The sequence below is a fragment of the Apodemus sylvaticus genome, chromosome 11, assembly GCF_947179515.1.
Source record: "Apodemus sylvaticus chromosome 11, mApoSyl1.1, whole genome shotgun sequence".
Classification (NCBI taxonomy): domain Eukaryota; kingdom Metazoa; phylum Chordata; class Mammalia; order Rodentia; family Muridae; genus Apodemus; species Apodemus sylvaticus.
The window spans coordinates 72,706,931-72,721,983 of record NC_067482.1 but is presented as its reverse complement, the minus strand read 5'-3'; the positions used below and the strand labels follow the sequence as shown (position 1 = coordinate 72,721,983).

General features: G+C 47.6%; 1 protein-coding gene across 2 annotated transcripts in view; it reads right to left on the bottom strand.

Annotated features, from left to right (window-relative positions):
• Slc2a9 (solute carrier family 2 member 9) overlaps positions 1-15,053 on the bottom strand; it is a 122,108-nt gene that overhangs the window by 46,238 nt on the left and 60,817 nt on the right. For both annotated transcript variants that reach the window (XM_052198572.1, XM_052198571.1), the window contains exon 7: positions 3,375-3,562. In XM_052198572.1, coding sequence (XP_052054532.1) covers positions 3,375-3,562 — 188 coding nt within the window. The remainder of the gene's footprint in view (positions 1-3,374; positions 3,563-15,053) is intronic.

The following is a 15,053-nucleotide window of genomic DNA, read 5'->3' as shown; positions in this document are numbered from 1 at the left end:
CTATCCTTGTTCTCTCAGAGCTTTGCTGTGAAGCATTAGGTTTGGCAGCAGGCCAGGATATGCACAGTAAGGGTCTCATGGGACTAAACCAGCTAAAACAGGCTGGGTTTGAAAATGGCCACACACAAGACAAACGAGATGGGAACAGTTACCAAGTAGAAGCCCTGGCCCATCAAATGCCCTCAGTGAGTGTCCTGAGTCAACTCAGAGGTTAGTCAAATCACAGTGCCCACCCCCCCCCCCGTGTGTGTGTGTGTGTGTGTGTGTGTGTGTGTTGCACGTGTGTCTAGGTCAGAGGTCAACCCCAGGTGTCATTCCAGGTGCGTCCACCTCATTCTTGGAAGCATGCTCTCTCAGCAGCTCGGGCTGGCTGACTGAAGTATGGTGGCTGGCTGGTGAGCTTCAGGGTTCCACCTGCCTGTCTCCCAGTGGTGGCATTACAGGCACGGGTCACCATACTGGCTTTTAAATGTAGGTTGTGGAGATGGAACTCAGGTCCTCAAGCTTGCATATGTAAAACTTTGCCAGCTGGGCCATCTTCTCACCTCCCAGTTCCTTCTTAAAGAGCCCCTTTGTATTGAGAGGAGGGAGAGGCCAGGAGAGGGCTGACACCTTAAAGGCCATTTAGCTTCACTTGATGTTAATTTTAAGATTGCTGGTCTTAGAGGCCACAAGGCTGGGCAAAGGGGTTAGTCTCCTGCTAGCTCTGTGGAGGTGACATTAGTGATGTATAAGTTAGATGAGAATAGCTGCTCAGGCTACTCGGCATCAAGGATTCTATCCTTCTGCAGCAGTCTCCAGAGTGTCTGGACGACCGCGACCCACCAGACTAGCTCTTTTTGCAGGAATGTGGACTCACTATCGCTGAAAACCCTGACCCTTGCCTGGAGCCTATCTGATAGGTGACTGAAAGGGGACAAATGGCCCAACATGGAAAAGGAATTTAGAGGTAACTAAAGGTTGTTAACTTAGTGTTGGCATAACCTAGAGAACACAGGAGCCAACAGGGACTCTGGCTTGAGCAATACAAAAGGCCTATTTCATAAGGTGGCTCTCAACCAGGGAAACTTGACCCCTGGGTCTGCAGCTGGGCAGGGGTCAAGGTTGACAGTCTGCAGCCTCAAGATGGGATTCCAGCCTCATCTATGAATGATGAAGAGAATGAGAAGCCCTAGTCTAGTACAGGGGTAGTGTGTGTGTGTGTGTGTGTGTGTGTGTGTGTGTGTGTGTGTATATGTGTGTGTGTGTGGGGGGGGTCAGAGGGTAACCTCAGGTGTCATTCCAGATGAATCCACCTTGCTCTTTGAAGCAGGCTGTCTCAGCAGCTCGGGCTGGGGTGTAGAGAAGGTGTGACGTGTCTGATTTGTCTATAAAATGGGACCAGGTGTAACTTAACACAGCCAGCTCCATATTGGACCTTGAGCAACCTATAAACCACATTATCTTTCTCATCTAAGGAGTACATATGATGCCCCCACCCTCTAGGACTCCTTGGGCACAGAGCAATGTGACCATCGGGAAGGTGCCTGCCTGGCAGTGTTGGCCAGTGTCTCCCAAGTGACCATAGTCATGTGAATGAAGGGACAGAGCACATGTTAAAGCCACCTACTGTTTTGATCCCGGTTAGTTCTTGACTATGGCCTCTGGGTTGTGGAGGAAAAGGCCCGGACCCAAGCCAGGGTGTCAGGCTTAGGGCTGTCACTTACAACTAAATAGCATGTGTCCTTTTGTCTATAAAATGGGAGAAGATATGTTCTGTGGCTGCCTAGAGATGGGGTAGGGACAGCCTGAAAAACACTGGTGAGATAATCTGAGCTGGGCACTGAGGACCCTCTCTGCTTGGGGCTTAAGTACCTAGAACTTGGGATTCAGACAATCAGTGCCCAAATCTCCTTTATATAGCTTCTAGATGGGAACCTTTGGGAAAATGTCTCCGTGTCTCTGTGCATAGCAGTGGGGCCTGAAAGACAGCTTCTGCTAATGTATGCACCTGATCAGGGCCACAGTTGAGTGCAGTCAGGCCACAGGAAGCAGATGACCCAGGTTTTTTAGATATAGGTTCATGGGGACAGTGATATGGAAAGCTGGGACTCTGAGTTAGTCTGAAGATCTCCGTCCTGTCTCAGGGAGATCACGTGAGCTTGGAAGGTAGAAACAACCGTGGCCCTACAACCCACCAGACAGATTTGTGTGGCACCACTGTGCAGCAGGGCTTGAAGGCACACTGGCACGGTTCATCCATTACAGATTATACAAATGGGAAGTGAGGCCCTGGGGGAGGAGACGGGTCTACCCAGCAATGGTATGGCTCTCCGGCTAACTGCCTCACTGAGCATGCATTCGACACGTCCTTAAGACTCTAAGTGTGGACTCAGGAGACAGTGCATCACTGAGAGTCTCATAAGGAAGCCGCGGAATGGGCAGTGGCCACTCTGGGCTGAGCTGTTGATCCTCTGACTCCATTAGTTCTTCTCACATAACTGGACTAAGGCAGACAAGGCAAAATGGCTAAGAAAGAAAGTAATAGCATTTCTTACACTGGTGTTTCCAAAAATACAATCCAGAGTTGTTGAAATTTGGCAGAATGTGTGGCTGCAATCTTCCCAAGCAGCCGTTTCCCTGCAGTTGCTCCCCCTCCCAACAGAGTCCCACGTGCATGATAGTGGGAGGTGTTGGACCCTTGTTGGGAAGGTATAAATCATCTGGGCTCTCTGGAGGCCCTCCCCACAGCGGCCCTTCTCTCCCTCTGTGCTGTGTGCCCAGAAGCCTGTCTGCATCCCTTCATGCATGGAGAACTGACCACATCCCGAGGCGAGACATCCCACTCCATTTCCCAGAAAGAAGCAATCATACCCAGCTTCCTTGAGTCCCAAATTTGGAGATTTTTACCTTCTGGCACATTGAAGAGAGGTTTCTAGGGAGGCCTCAGCTCAGACACCAGGAAGTTAAAGCCAACACAGCCAAGGATGCTTCCATTTAAATCATGACGGTCCTCTGTCCCTTTGACTTCCTGTCTATTGAGAGCCGTGGCTCTTGTGTACTTCCAGGGACACACAGTAGGACAACTGGTGGCAGTTCAAGGACAACCTTGCTTGCTGCTGACTGGACACTATGGTAAGTCTGCTCCATATCCTACTGTCCCATTCTACAGAGCTGGGAACTGAGGACAAGCCACGTTCCACAGGTGCTCCAAGGCACAGCTCAGTGGAGACTTACAGGGCTGGCTTTGAAGTTAGACATCCTGCACTCACTCCCCGAGACACCCACATTCTGGCCTCCCTCAGGTTCTCCTTGGTGCTGATGCTGGTGTGGTGTGGTGTGGTGTATGTGGTGTGTGTGTGTGTGTGTGTGTGTGTGTGTGTATGTGTACTCACCGCGTTGAGTCCACATAGTTGGTAGCTGGCCATGGTGATAATGACAGTGATGACCTGCCAGCGGACAAAAGGCGCCCTCAGAAGCTCCAGCACAGACACCAGGCGGAGGTTCCTTTGCACACGGCTCTCAGCCAGGGCCTCCTCCAATTCTTGGGAGACATCTGCTTTCCCCAGAAATGTTTGGAAGGCTGTGAAGAGGACAGGCAGGGATTGGGATGCTGGCCACCTAGGATGTTGGCACTGAATGGATGGACCCCACTATCTGGGCATAAACCGCACAGCATCAAGCCTTTCGAACCTTGCTGAGAGCTCACCCACCAGAACCACGATTCCAGTGAGCATTCATTGAACACCCCCTGTTTGCCCGGCTCAGTCTCACTTGGGATTTCTGGAGGGAGGTCAATGGCCACCCCACCCACAAGCTTGCCAACGCCAAAGTTGTCTCAATGGGTAAAAAGAGGATTGAACCTAACCATCCTCAGTAGGGCTCATTCCATGCCCTGGGTGGAACAGGAGAGTGAAGATGCACACATTCTCTTGATGGATGTATTTCTCAGTCAACCATTGCAAATTTCCAGCCGTCAGAGGAACCATATTTTAACCCTTATAAAAGCGGACCCCTGAGATCATAACAGCCAGATCTCACAGCATGCTTTCAGAGTGGAGGCTTCCATATTCATTGCTCTCCATGTTCCTCCTACAGGGAACGGTAGCAGTGGTGATAGCTTCTGTGGACAGTTCATTTCACACACAGCGGGCGCTGTCCCTAATATCATGGCTCCTGCACCTTGGGTGTGTGAAATTGTTCTTTTTAAGCAGAAAAGTAAAGCAGCTAAGCCCGTCACAGATTTTCCAGCTAGCGAGCTCAGGAGGGCCTCGGAGGCACTACAAGCTGCTTCCAAGCATGCCTTTGGAAGCTGTGATTTAATGGTCTTGCCAGCACTGGTTAATGATAGAGGAGAAAAGCAACTGGGTTCTTACTGCACACTAAACCACTGTATTTTGAATTTTTCTTCCAAGTTCAAAATGCAACATCTGTGTTATAAGACAGGTCTAGAGTTTGCATATTTCCATTCCAAAACATGGAAAACTTGACCCCCTACCCCATTCACCTTGAAGCTCTGAGGCAAATTCAATGGCAGAGCTCGTCAGAATTTCCCTGCACAGCCTTGTCCTTGCTGACAGCTCCACAGTCAGGTTCTCTCATTCCCTGAGGTTTTTGTTTTCCCAGCATGCCCTCCTGCACTGTTGTTGCATCCTTAAGCCCCACCCCTCTACCCCATCATCTTCTGTCAGGACCAGAGAACAGGTGCCAGGGTGATGTTTGTTAGTATGGCTCAGAGAGTAAATCTAGAACTTTCCCCCACAACGGGGATCTCCACCTTGATACTAAGGACTTCTTGGGCTGAGTCGTGTTAATGGGAACATGAGTGCATGGTCAGATGTTTGACACTGCCCCTGTATTCTACTCCCAGATGTGATGATCCTTTTATTTATTTAGTGGGTACAAAATGCTGTAACCTTCTGTTGTGGCTTAAACTATTTACCTGTTATCATATGGTTCCTGTGAATGTGAGCTCTGGAAACAGTCACCTAGTGAGGGCTGGTGGTCATGCTGGGATAGCCTGGCTCCTCTGACTCCTGTCTTAGGAGGCACAGAGAGTGGATACTGAAGCACAGTGAGAATGGAAGCACGGAGGAGGCTGGGGAATGCAGCTGTCATCCAAGGTACACTGTGGGAATAGAAGACTAGGCATGTGGGAGCACTGAGGATGCAGAAGGACTAAGGATGCCTGAACACCAAGGATGCAGAACTGAGGATGCTAGGGTACCACAAGGCTAAGGGTGCTAAGACTCTAAGGATACTGGCCACCATCACCAAGTAGCAGGGGAGTATGACTCTGCTGGAACTTTGACTTCAGACGTCTGGTCCCCAGAACAACTGTACCGTCAGTTGATGTAGTTAGTTGTCCCGAGCTGGCAGGCAGCCTGGGACTCTGTGATATGGTGGCAGCCATACTTTATCTGTTTTAATGCTCTTTACCTCTTGCAGAGCAAAGTCCAGAGTGGTTTGGGGGCTTCTTTCCCATAACAAAGAAGGCAAAAGAATGTCATGTAAAACACTGCCAATGATCCTTTGTGATCATGTGCAGAGATGCTCTGAGCTCTGTGTCCTGCACAGTGCAGGACTAAGGACCTCTAAAAATGGGAACTTTGTCAAGTCATTTCTTTTCAATTGCTACCGGTATTTAAGAGCAAGATGTTATGGGGCTTTTAAAGCAGGCTCAAGATCTCTCCATTATCCACAGTGATGATGTCCTATATGGGGAGAGAGGGGGTGTAGAAGGAGATGTTAAGGTTCTATGCAGTTTTATACAACTTAATTGTGACTGGGCCAGGAACTTCATGGTCTGCGTGAGGATGTGGAAGAACCCACACTGCGGAGAAGCCTGCAGGGCACTGTTGTTTTCTGTTACAGTATATTTGATTATTGTACACAGCAAAGCTAATTGTTAGCAAAATATACAAGCTTAGAAAGATATTGCATTTCTCGGATGCAGTTAGGATGTGCCTCTTAAAGCATCCACAGATAAGAATGCTAAAGAGTGGAGAAAGTTTCCACCTATTCTAAGGCAAGTTGCTTGAGAGAGATCTTGAAGTCTTTGCATTATGACCCGAGGCAAAGTTAGCTGGACAGCCTCGAGCTGCCCCACCTAAAATGTAAAATAGATCTCCCCCTACTTAGTTGCTTGGAGCCTTCCAAGGGTATAGGGAAGGAATTAGAGACTTCTTTTTATAGTAACTGGACCTTTAAGAACCCTCTCTTTTGGCTTGGAAGAGCTTTATAGAAGGAACTCCAGGTAAGAGATAGGGATTTGCTCTTTGGGTTTACAGGAACAACAGAGAAGCAGCTGGCAAGACATGGGTGAAACAGTAGTCTAGGAAGGAGAGCCAAGGAGGCCTCTTGGATTTGAGCTCAAGAGAAATGTATGACACAGATAGAGATTTCTAGAGCTAGCAGGGTAGTTGTAGAATGAGGCTTGTGAATAGTTATTTTGTACACAGTTAAGAAGATAAAATTATGTCTCTGAGCTAGCAGGGTTTTACCTCAGCTTCTGCCTCCCATGTCTTTATGGGTATAAATATTGGATAATTTAAATGATTAAGTGCTACAGTTTTCCTTTGTGATCAGTACACAGTGATATATTGCTTTGTACAGTTTACTGGTCAGTGAATTGGATAATGATTCACTGGAGGATGATAACTTTGTCTTTTGATTAAATTAATCTAAAAAATTGAACTAATCTGAAAAATACACATGTCTTTTATAGAGAACCTGCCAAGGCTGCATGGCGTGGTTGTGCATGCGTGTCATCCTGGCCCCGATGAAGGAGAATCAGAAGCACCAGGAGCTCAGAGCCATCATGGCTTCTGTGATGGTTGGAATGAGATGTCCTCCACAGGCTCGTGAGTTTGAATGCTCCATCCCCAGTTGATGGTGCTGTTTGAAGAGGCTCACACTTCCACCAACAAGGAGGGAGTGTGTCTCTGGGGTTGGGTTTTAAGAACTTAAGGTCTTGATCTGCTCCCAGTGTGCTCTTTCTATTTTGTGCTTGGGGTTCAAGATGTGAGCTTCTGCCCTGGCCACCGTGCCTGACACTTGCTGCCATGCTGGACTCTTCTCCTTCTGGAAACTTAAACCCAAATAAGCTCTTTCTTCAATGAGCTGCCTTGGTCATGTGTTATATCACAGCAATCAGAACAGTAACTCATACAGCTACACAGTGAGCTTGAGTCCAGGCTCAGGCTACAAGGGACTGAGTAAAACAAAACAAAACGACACAAACAAACAATCTTCAAAGAAATTAAAGATTTAAAAACTAACAAATGGGAGCACAAACCCAACTATAACACAGTGGGGGCACTGCCTGCACTCTAGTTACAGGGCACTGTAAGTTTCAAGGGCACTGACTGCCACTGCCTAGCAGAGAATGTAAAATTAGCAAATAACTAATTTATGTCCTCAAGATAAGGGAGACATTTCTGCAGAAGTATGAAAGTAGCAATGTTTAAATGAAATTGTGCACTGAAAAGAGATCTTTGGAGATGTGTCTGTTTGGGAGTCAAGATCATCAAGGAGAATTCTTCTATCTTCACATCTAAAACTATCTTCAGATCTCACAACCCATACAAAGCACCACCCATGGTAGTGTACGTCTGAAAGCCCAGAATTCTTATGGCAGGAGTGGAGGTGCTCCCAGAATCCCCGGACCACCACAACATACACAACTGAAAACAAAAACAGAAACAGAAACAGAAACAAAGAACCAAAAAAGCAAACAACCAAAAAAAAACCAAAAACCAAAAAACAACCAACCAACCAAAAAACCAAAGAGAGCCATTCTCAAAAGGGGTGGAAGGTCAGGACCAACACCTGAGGCTTACCTCTGACCTCTGACCTCTACATGTACTCTGTGGCCCATTCACCCCTGAAGTCACACAGGCAGAGACAGAGGGGGGAGGGGACGGAGGGAGGGAGAGGGAGAGACATAGAGAGAGAAAGGGAGATAGAGACAGAGACAGGGAGACAGAGAGAGAGAGACAGAGAGACAGAGAGAGAGAGAATAATAAAAAACCCAGCATCTTACAAAGAGTTTTTTTTTAAACCCTGCTTTATAATAAGCCAAATGAGTTTCTGTGGGCTTTGCAAAATTGTGCTTGTCTCTATAAAAAGTGAATCCTTTTATTGCTTCACCAGAGTGGTTGATTGACACTGGGGAAGATGGAGATTTTGTTCTTTCCAGATGCTTTGTTCTAGGGATGGAGCTGTGTGGTAAATGAGATGCACCAGGTCAGCAGTCTCGCTGTCTCTCTATAGGGTTCTGGGCGTTCATTTTACTGCCAAGGACAATACCGAAATCACCTTGGCTCCTGCTTGCCCTCTTTAGAAGATAAACTAAATCAATCTCTCTCTCTCTCTCTCTCTCTCTCTCTCTCTCTCTCTCTCTCACACACACACACACACACACACATACACAGAGAGAGAGAGAGAGAGAGAGAGAGAGAGAGAGACAGACAGACAGACAGACAGACAGACAGACAGAGAGGCACATTCTGCAGGCTTCTTGCCCTTATTTAGTTCTCCCATGCCTGACCCCTGAGGTAATAAGGTTAGTGTTGTTATTCTGCAGGAGAGAACAGGGAAGGGATTCTTGACCTAATACTGGGTGTCTGAAAGTTTAGCCTGGGAGTGCTGTATGAGGAGGCTGCAGGTGTGATGCCTGGAAGGCACAATATACATCATGGGGGACCTACCTGGCACAGATTAGTGGGTCTCACTGGACTTCTGAGCAGCCCCTGAAGGAAGAGCTCCCAGAATGCCCTCCACCGGGGAGGCTGGATGCTCATCTGAAAGGAATAACTCCCCACACATCCACACTGCACTGTACGTGGGCTGGGTGGGGTCCTGCCTGTGGAGAACATATGGTGTGTTGAAGGTGTGGAAATATCTGCCCACATCCGTGCTCACAGCTGTCTCACAGCTGGGTGGCAACTGCAATGGAAAAGGTACCAGGGAACCGAAGAGGCCAGGAGCATTCCTGTGACTAGCAGGTGTTCCTGAAGTCTCCTTCTGAGCATCAATAATGGTCCCTGGGAGCCATTGCTTGACTGAAGCTTGTCCCACGCACACAGACTCACAGCAATGCCGGAGTGGAAATTCCCACTCTCCTGTGGGACTTGATTCCTCTGTTCCTCAGTTTCCTAAGTGTTAAAAGGCAGTAAGGCAGAGCTGGCAGTGGTCTTGGTTGGCACGAGCTGCTGAAGGAATAGCCCAGGCTGAGACTTAGATAGTCTCACAGTCTGGAGGCTGCAAGTTTGAATTGAAGGTACCAGTTCTCTGGGGTGATGTATGGCTACCTGTTCTATCTGCCCCCACCCCACCTCCCGTGCCTTGCTTCTGAATGCCATCCTACTGGGGCTTGTGACCTCAATAAATTAGGGGTGTACAAACCTTCAGTCCCTAACAAGAAGGAATACTGCTCTAACTTTCTATTCCCCCCTCCTTTCTTCTCCCTTTGCATCCTGAGTTCTGGGCTGACACAGGAGACACCCCCTGGGTTTTGCTCATGGCCTTTGTCATCAGTTTCACCAGCATAAGCTCTGTGAGGTAAGATTAGCATGAACTACACTGTACCCAGAAGCATGACGGCTGTATGGAATTGTGCCTTTCCCACCTGAAGCCCGAGAAGAAGAACATTTCCTTTAGCCTGTCTCTAGAGAAGGGAGACTTGAGGTACAGGAAATTGGGCAGGTAGGTGTTGGGGGTACACATAGCTTACAGCTAATCAGCAGCCATCATGGTGGCTTCTGTTTTCACCCAGCCCTGTCAGAACTGGAAGCTGTCGAAAACAGTATAAACCTTGGGACATTTCTTGGCAGAGGCTGGGAATGGGTGGTGGTTTTGGTGTCCTTCGGTCAGAACAAGGTCACAGGAAGGAGATCTGATTGGCCCAGCATGGGAACTGCCTGACTCACATGTCTAAGGATGGACCAACTTTGGGGACCGTGAGTTCTTTATCCCAGAAGTGTATACAGGGGCTTGGTGACTACCTCAGAGGTACTGTGGACTCATTTCCAACAGGAAGACAGATGGTCAAGAGGCTCTCTGTCTACATGTGGGCTCTGTGGATGCTGGGACCAGGTGAGATGACAGCTTCTGAGGGGAAGGAGACAGACCAAGGAAGAAATGGTCTCAGTCACCTGTAGTTGACACTCATCTCAGGAAGTCGTTAGCCTATGGAGAACGGCCCTCCATTAGACCATTCACCCTAGTCTTTGAAAAACAGTCTCTCAAAGTCCTCTCCTAGGGTACCTCACACACCCTTTCTTCAATTTGAAAGCAAGCAGCTTCCCACAACCTCACCTCATTCCTATTCCTGCCCGTAGTCTAGTCATTAACTCTAAAGGATTTGAGAAGGGAGGATGTGCTCATTCCTCATCTGGATGAAGTCTCCTCTGTGGCCCAGTTTGCCTCTGGGCTGGAAGCAGTAGTGAGAGATTCTAATCTATTGCCCTTTACAGACTTGCCACGAGCCAAGCAGGGCTAGAACCCCTGAGAATCAGGAGCCTGGCATTTCCTGTACCTACTGTGTACCGCGCACTTCACAGATCTTCTTCCCATTGCCAACAGCCTTGGAAGGTGGGTGTTGCTATGTGTACTTCCCTTTAGGGACTTGGGGTATATATTCCCCAAATGACTTCAGGAGTTTCCACATACCTCAAAAGAACAATGAGAAAATCTCATAGACTACAGAAGCTGAGAGGAGGAGAGACTCAGTTCAGTTCCACTTAGCTTCAGCTCCTGAGGGCTGTTGTGTGGTAGGGGTTGAGCCACAAAGACTGATCAATTAAGAGAAGTTTGAGGCCAGGCTGTGGCTGCTACAAGGGGGTCTGCTAGAGACACAATGTTAGCTGGGCCTCGTGAGCCACACCGGACCACTGCCAGCTCTGCTTTTAACATTTAGTAAACTGAGGATAGAGGAATCAAGACCTCAGGAGAGTGGGAATTTCCACTCTAGCATTGCTGTTAGTCTGTGTGGGTGGGGCAAGCTTGGGTCAAGCAATGGCATCAATAGGAGGTGGTCAGAGATGAGATGACCCCCTTCTGCACTGTCGTGTCCTCAGTACAAGAGTTTGGGGACATATCAAAAAAGGGGGAAAGCTCTTCTCCTCCAGGACTGCGGGTGATTTGAATATTACTTTGAGGGTGACGGGATTCCCTCTGCCCTTGTATGGGCAGCTAACTCATTCATATCTCCATAGGTGCAGCTTTAAGTGGACACAATATCATGATGGCCACATGTTCCTACAGGGATGGTAGAGAACTGGGTTCTACTGTAGTTCTACCTCTGTCCCTGCGTGACCTGGACAGTCAAATGACAGCTGGATATATGTGGCTGTCCTCAAGAAGGAATTAGAATGAGCATAACAGAGACAGAACTGGCACCCTCCTGGAGGGCCACTCTGAGCTGGGACACATGAGAAGATTGATTGCCCCTGATGAATGACAGCCATAGGAGGCTCAAGCAAGAGCACTGGCCTCCTCCCTGGTTTGTGTGTGCCTGATCCAGCCATACACGTCCACATGCGCAGTATCAGCCTAACTGTACACAGTCCACAGTTATCCTCGTCTGGCCACTCAGATGTCACCTCCTCCAGGAAGCTTTTCCCAAGCTCCCATGATCACCTCTTTGGATCCCAGGGCTTCTCTTCAGTGACTCTTGGCACAGGGTGCCGGTTCCCTGATCTGTGAAGGCATTGGCCTCCTAATGAACTCTTACCAACAACAGGCTTCAGCACTCTGGGCCCTACCTGACCTTGACCCATATCTTATTTTCCTGGGACATTGATGAGAGAGTCCACGGAGAAATCAACTTATTCATTTTTCCTAGCTACCAGGAAACTCAGAGCTATTTCTTTGGTGGTTCCTCCTGGGAAAATGACAGAACTATTTCCTATGGCCCAGCCATTGTCAAAGCCAGGTTGGAAGTACTTCGTGTCAGTTACATAATGAATCTGATGAGCTCAGGGCCACAGACAGGGCACACAGGTGAGCTTCTTGATGGCTCCTAGTTCCCATTGCTGCCTGTGTTGCCTGACTCATGGCCCCATCCTGCCATTTTGAAAGTTGGCCTTCTTCAGCCAAGTCCTTCTCTGGTTCTCCCCTGCCCCCATTCCTACTTTTTTGAAGGATCTTGTGATGGTACTGTGCCCTCCCAGGTAGATGCTCTTCCAGTCTGAACCCAGCTGATTGGAAGCCTCGCTTCCATCAATGACCTTCATTCCCTTGTCTTGTGCCACCTTTAACTTTGTCAGGAGAATGGAGTTGAGAGCCACCCAGGGGGTTAATACAGCTCACTCTGGGTGTGTCTCCAGAGAGGATTAGATCAAGAGGGTTCTAAGATGATGAATAGTTTAATCCATTGATGGATATAAAATGTGAAGAGACCACAAGGTCAAGGGAAGTGTGGAAGGCAGAGCCTGGCTGCTGGTGCGCCTTTAGGAGTTGTCTCTTGTCCTGACCCCTCTCTATGAAGGTTCATCTCAGCTTCCTGCTCATCGTGGTGTGAATTGCTTTGCTATGTCTCCTACTGTGAATAACAGAAGCCTCTGAAACTGCCCTTCTCTTTACATTGTTTGTATTAGATATTTAGTCACTGGAGTGCAAAGTCTGATGGGCATATCATGCCTTTACCACAGGTTCAGGCTCTGGGAAATAGGAAGTAGACTTCTTTAATAAGGAGGGGGTGGTAACGGCTATTTCTCTCCCTTCTACTCTAGCACTATGAAGAGCTGAAAACAGTGGAGGTTATTTGTAGAGCTTGAAGACTCACTGAGATTTCATAAAGGCAGATTTTATGGCTTACAGAGGTTTGGACGCTGAGCCACAAGTAACTGACTCAGTCAGTGCCCTGTGTTACTTTACCTGCTTGGTTAGAAGGACCAGGCCAAAGAGGAAATGCAGAGTGTCCATTGGGTGATAAAAACAGACACTGCCCCAGCACTGGATGCCTGATGACCTCACCAGGCTTAGGAAGGCAGATATGCTCACTATTATATCACCAACACTGCACCAACACACACCACACTTCAGTATTTCCCTTAAACCACTCTGCTCCTTCTCTCATGCCCTAAATGAGCTGAGAATAAAAGCTTTGCTTGGACCTGAAAGTCTTGATTCTAAAGTAGAGCCCATGTCCTCTGGGATGACTAGATCTGAGGCCCAGAGAGTCAGACCTGCGTGCACCCTCCATGCATGACCTCATACAAAGGTCCATACAGACATGCAGAGGTGGAGCTAGATGAAGACATAGAAGAGGTATCACTGTTGGACTCAGGGCTTCCTTAAAGCATGCACCATGACGTGTGCATGCCTTTGCCTCTGCTGTTCCATCTTCCTGACGGCCCTTCCATGCCCAGTGTATGGAGGCAGCTCACATGAACCTCAGGGCTTTTCCTTAGCTTAAATGTACTGGTGGTTTGTTGTCAAACTTTCAAGGCTTGTTATTTATGTACCAACTCATGTTATGTTTACCATGGCTACTTATATAGAGCCATAAGCTATCAACCTCTGGGGCCTCCACATGACTTCTCTCAAATGGTGTCAATCACCGGGCCTCACTCACTCTCTACCTACACTGTAGAGTTTGGAGTGTGTAGACACCACCTCTCATTGCCTTCTTCCTTTGGAGAAGACCCTGACATTTGTGGTAACAGATGGCTAAAGAACCACATTCCCAGGCTCTATGAAGGGAAAAGAGGCTGTGAGATTATGTCCAAGGGGACATGAGCAGAAGTATGTGGAACTGCCAAGGGGAACTCTGAATCACTCCTTCTCATCTGTTCGATTCTGGCTGGAATCCAGGGTGGTGGCAGCCACTTTAGAAGATGATACCTGGAGGGACTTATCACGGTGATCTCCCTGGCCCTGATTTATGAAGTAACTATTTGCCCATCACATTTCTCATAATGGCATTACATTTCTACTCAGTTAATTAACTGCCCTTCCTCTTGGGACAGGTTTGGACTCTTGTCCCCAGTTCTAGGCTTAGATATCATTTCTTAAATAAATAAAATCAAGGGCTAGGACTTGATCCCTAGCAACCATGAACTAGTAATGGGACTGAGTGGAAAGGTCTGAAGGGGCCCAAGGGACTTCACGTCAACAGTTATTAAACTGTTGGCCCCAATTCATGGCCTTTCTATGCTGGTGTCCTTTGTCTTCTGACGGTGTAGCCTTTCATTGACTCTGAACATGGTCATATGATTTGCCTTAAATAACAGGATTTTACATTAAGTTCTTAAAAATATGTGAGTACCTCCCACTTTGCACTCATGGGTAGTATCTCTCTATCTTTTTCTTTTTAAGACAGGTTCTTACTGTGTCCTGGACTGGCCTTGAGCTCATGAAGATCCTCCCGTGTTGCAGGATACTTAATTATATTGTGAACACCAAGATTGTGAACTAGAAAAACCTGTTTCTTGTTGTAGTGTGGATCAGCCCTAGCACACACATTTAATTCTTTCTGTAAACAGAATTAAATAAAATCAACTATAGGTTAAGAGGTAGAATAAGCAAACAGTTGACAGGAAGTAATCATAGGAAAACACAGGAAGTAGAAAGGAGGGACATTGGATTGAAAGGTATTTAAGACAGCAAGGAGGAGAAGAGAGGGCCCTTTCCTTCTGGGAAGTTGGTAGAGTAGAATGGTCAGTTAGGTACTTTCTCTCCCTTTCTGAACCAGTGAGCCTTCACTCCCATATCTGGCTCCCAAGTCTTCCTGGGTAAAATTGAACATTTGGAATTTTGTTTTTTAAAAACAACACTCCTGCCTCAGTTTTCAGAATATTGGGTTTACATGCATGCTCTATCATGCCTGGAGTTTTGTTTTCTAATTTTGTTTTGTTTGAGAAGCTGGAGATTGAACCCAAGATTTCTCACATGCTGGGCAAACAGGATACCATGTATACTCTCTCTCCTCAGACATGTCTGCCCATCCTAACAGACCACGTCAATCACTCCAGGATAGCAGGGTTGCCATCCATGACCCTGTCTTTCCCATTGCCTGACTGAACACTCAGAATGTCAAAAAAAGCATTGTTTGCTGAACATCTGGA